Source organism: Pteropus alecto, unplaced genomic scaffold (assembly GCF_000325575.1).
Source record: "Pteropus alecto unplaced genomic scaffold, ASM32557v1 scaffold67, whole genome shotgun sequence".
Classification (NCBI taxonomy): domain Eukaryota; kingdom Metazoa; phylum Chordata; class Mammalia; order Chiroptera; family Pteropodidae; genus Pteropus; species Pteropus alecto.
Genome location: NW_006441061.1, coordinates 8,946,262 through 8,949,955, shown reverse-complemented (window position 1 = coordinate 8,949,955; position 3,694 = coordinate 8,946,262). Strand labels below are relative to the sequence as shown.

The 3,694-nt window shown below is 65.5% G+C and overlaps 1 protein-coding gene across 1 annotated transcript in view; it reads right to left on the bottom strand.

Moving 5' to 3' along the window:
- KCNT1 (potassium sodium-activated channel subfamily T member 1) overlaps positions 1 to 3,694 on the bottom strand; it is a 59,102-nt gene that overhangs the window by 24,314 nt on the left and 31,094 nt on the right. The window contains 2 exon segments of the mRNA XM_015594140.2: positions 884 to 940; positions 3,070 to 3,169. Coding sequence (XP_015449626.1) covers positions 884 to 940; positions 3,070 to 3,169 — 157 coding nt within the window.

The following is a 3,694-nucleotide window of genomic DNA, read 5'->3' as shown; positions in this document are numbered from 1 at the left end:
CTACCCCTATGCCTCCACTGACCCCAAGTCCCCCAGCTCCCCGCCCCCATGCCTCCGCTGACCCCAAGATGCTGCCCAGGCCACACCGAAGGCACCAGCTTGCCCCTGGATTGGGCGTGAGCTCGGAGGGAAGGGGAGACACCCCGGAAAGGAGGCCGAGCAGGGGTGCCTGTGGGCCAGGGCAGGGCTGCCGACAGCAGGGCTGCAGGCTCCAAGGCCCCAGGGGTCCAAGTGGACCCCTTTCTCTCCCCGGCCCCTGGGGGTGGGGCTCCTAGGCACATCACTGGGGGCGGGTGCTGAGCAGCGACCTTCCCATGCCCCTGACCTCGGTTTCCCTCCGGGGCTGCTGTGGGGTGGAGCCTGCTGTGAGGACGGAAGGACCTGGGGCCACTGGGCCAGGCTGGGGGCAGGAGGAGCGTGAGGGGGGGCAGTCCCCCATCTGGGCGTTGGAGGAGGAGGGAGAAGGGCCGCATGGGGACACGGCCAAGCCCCAGGGACACGTCCTAACCTCTGGGCCACCCCTGGGTGCTCAGGGCTCACTTCTCAGTGCTCGACTGGGGTCCTCGCTTTCTTTGCTAAAAGCGTCACGAATTGGAGAAGCAACTCACTCACGGGAAAGTCTCGGGGTCTCCTCTCCCCACCTGTGCATCACAGAGCAAGGGGCTGGGCCAGCCTGAGGTGACACTTCTAGCTCTTAAATGGCTCCCGAGCCCTCAGGTACCTCACAGGGACAGCCCCAGTGCTGTCCATGGCTCAGCTGGCCCGGGGTCGGTTGGACATGCCCTCAGGGACCCAGGGGCTCCCGGGCTGAGGCTGGCACCTGTCCACGGGGACTCCGTCCACCCGGCCCTGAGCCTCTGCACGGGAGCCAGTGTGAACTCACCAATTGATCTCCGAGGACGACTCATTGAAGGTGTAATTCTGCTTCGGGCAGCCCCAGCTGTGAAGAGACAGAGCTGGCCCAGCCACAGCCCCTCTCAGCGATGTTCCTGGAAGGACCCTTCCCGGGGCTGCTATGGGCTCAGGGACTGTGGGGCACCCTCTCCCCACCCAGGGCCAACCCTCCACATTTTGAAAGGGCGCCTGCACTCTAGCACTGGATAAGGCAGCCTGCTTCCACCCTGCAGCCCCACCCCACCCCCAGGGTCTCTAACACAGGCGGGGCAGGCTGGACTAGGAGGACACACCCCTCGGTGCTGTGAGAGGTGCACCCAGGACCCAGGTTCCCCGGGGTCCATGGCAGGCTGCTGGGAAAGGGCTGCGCATGGCCGGAGATGGCTCCTGGAGGCTGGAGACGCCACAGACAAAGCCAGACAATGCCCGTGAGACAGGGAGAGAAGCTGGCCCCCACCCACGGTGCTGACTCCAAGAGGCACGTCCCTAAGTCACTCCTGAGGACAAGCCTCCTGAGCTGGGGGAAGGCAGCGGCATGGCGGACATCCCATCACGGCCCCAGACCTTAACCAATGCCAGGTTTGTTGACCAGGGGGATCTCTCTCACAGAGCCCACGGCGACGGGCAGTGCCCTCCCCGTCTCAACTGACCCGCTGCCCCCTGAGCCTTATTGGACTCTTGCTGCAAACTCAATGCCCGCAGAAGTGGATGAGCATCCTCCCGATCATCATCTACCACCCACCATCCACCATCCGCCCGCCATCCATTCATCCACTGTCTACCCTTCCATCCACCCTCCATCCACCATCCATCCTCCACCATCCATCCATCCATCCATCCATCCACCATCCATCCATCCATCCATCCGTCCATCCACCATCCATCCATCCACCCACTCACTCATCCATCTACCCACACACCCGTCCACCCATCCATCATCCATCCACCCATCCATCCATCCATCCATCCACCCACCCATCCATCCATCCATCCACCATCCACCCGCCATCCATTCATCCACTGTCTATCCTTCCATCCACCCTCCATCTGTCCATCCACCATCCACCATCCATCCATCCATCCATCCACCATCCACCCTTTCTATCCATACATCTACCAGGCCCCTCACCCACCCATTTGTCTCCCGCCCACTCAGTTGCCAGATGCTGTGCAATGACTAAAACAGACCTGGTCCCATGGGGAGTGTGGAACCAGACGCCCAAGAGCCAGGTGGGACAAACCCAGGAACATGGTGTAGGAACCAGTCCGAGACCCCAGTTTTCCTTCTCAAACCACCATGGCGGGACCTGCTCTCCCCACAGGGTGAGGACGAAAGGTTTGTCCTCAGGAGAGGGTGAAAGAGTCTGGCCTGGGGGCGCCAGGTCCCACTGCACATGGGGGGCACGGGCGAGCTGGGACAGCAGGTCTCCAGGCCCGGCCTCACCCTCAAGGAAAGAGGCAGGAAGGATCTGCTCGGTGGGCCAGCCAGAGAGGTGACAGGTTCACCCAGGTCACAGCGAGGACCAGGCCCTCGGCGTGGGAGTGCCCACCCCAGGCGCACAGCACCAAGGGTGGCCAGACGCTCCGGCGGGCGCTCGGGAGGAGCCAGGGCTGACCGGGGAGGAAACGCAAACGAGAGAAGGGGGGGGCGGCACCCCGACGCGGGAAGGCAGTGCCCGTCTGCAGCAAGAACCGGCGCCTGGAGCCGGAACCCCAGGGGTTAGAAACGCGTCAGCGGAAACGAACACCCGCTGGAGAGCTGCCGGTGAGGCTGAGGAAACCCCCAGAAAGAGGGGGGACACGTGTCCGGAGAGGACTCGACACGCACGATGGCCCAGCATCCCGCGGCCAGGTGCCTGGCGTCCGGAGCCCGCGAAGGCGGCGGGGTGGGGAGCGGGAGGCGTGGAGGGCCTCCCAGGGCTGCACTGGCGACAAGCCCTGCCCCGCGTGGGCTAGCCCGGCGTCCACCGGGGCCACCGCGGCGAGTGGGGCACGGAGGGTCCCACCAGCCTCCGGGGAAGAAGCCGCGCTGCCCACAAGGATCCTGAGCACGGGTCCTGGAACAGGGGTCACTCTGGAGAAGGAAGGACCCTCCGAAGCCCTGGGCACAGACCTCCCCCGGCCTCTGTAATGGCAGCAGGGCCCCAGCAGAGGCTCAGCCCGCACGTCACCCACCATCCGATCCCCAGGGCCGGGTCGTCCAGCAGGACACGGACAATGTACAGCAGGCAGGTGAGCAGCTTCAGAGAGAAGTTGAACAGCCGGATCCTCAGGCCTGCGGGGATGAGGGGTCAGGGCTCCCGGGCCACCTGGGGTCCCATGCAGCCTCCCTCCACACTCAAGACACCCCCCCGCCAGAGGACAGCGGGTGCTCTGCATCGTGGGGGTGCTCTTGGGCCACCCTGAGAGGTGGGAGCAGAGGGTTCCCACACCGCTCGCTCCCTGGGGCAGGACAGCAGGGGTCTGGGGAGCACACCCATGGGCTAGGACCCAGGGGCACGACCTCCACGCCCCACCCGGCACCCCAGGAGGGGTCTGAGCGGCTGAGCTCCTGCTGGTGGACAGAGCCTGTAGGGGGAGGGGGTCACAGGGAGAGGCAAGGCTGGTGCCCTGACAGCCACAGCTCAACTAGTTCCAGCAGGGGACAGGGTCCCCACAGGTCCTGGGTCCCATCTCCCACTGGGTGGCAGGCAGCATGTAGCCCAGATGAGGGACCTCTGCCGTGGCCCGGGCGCCCACCACCCACCGACACTGATGCCGCCCCCGGCGAGCCCCGCCCTGAGCCCCGCCCCACCCACTG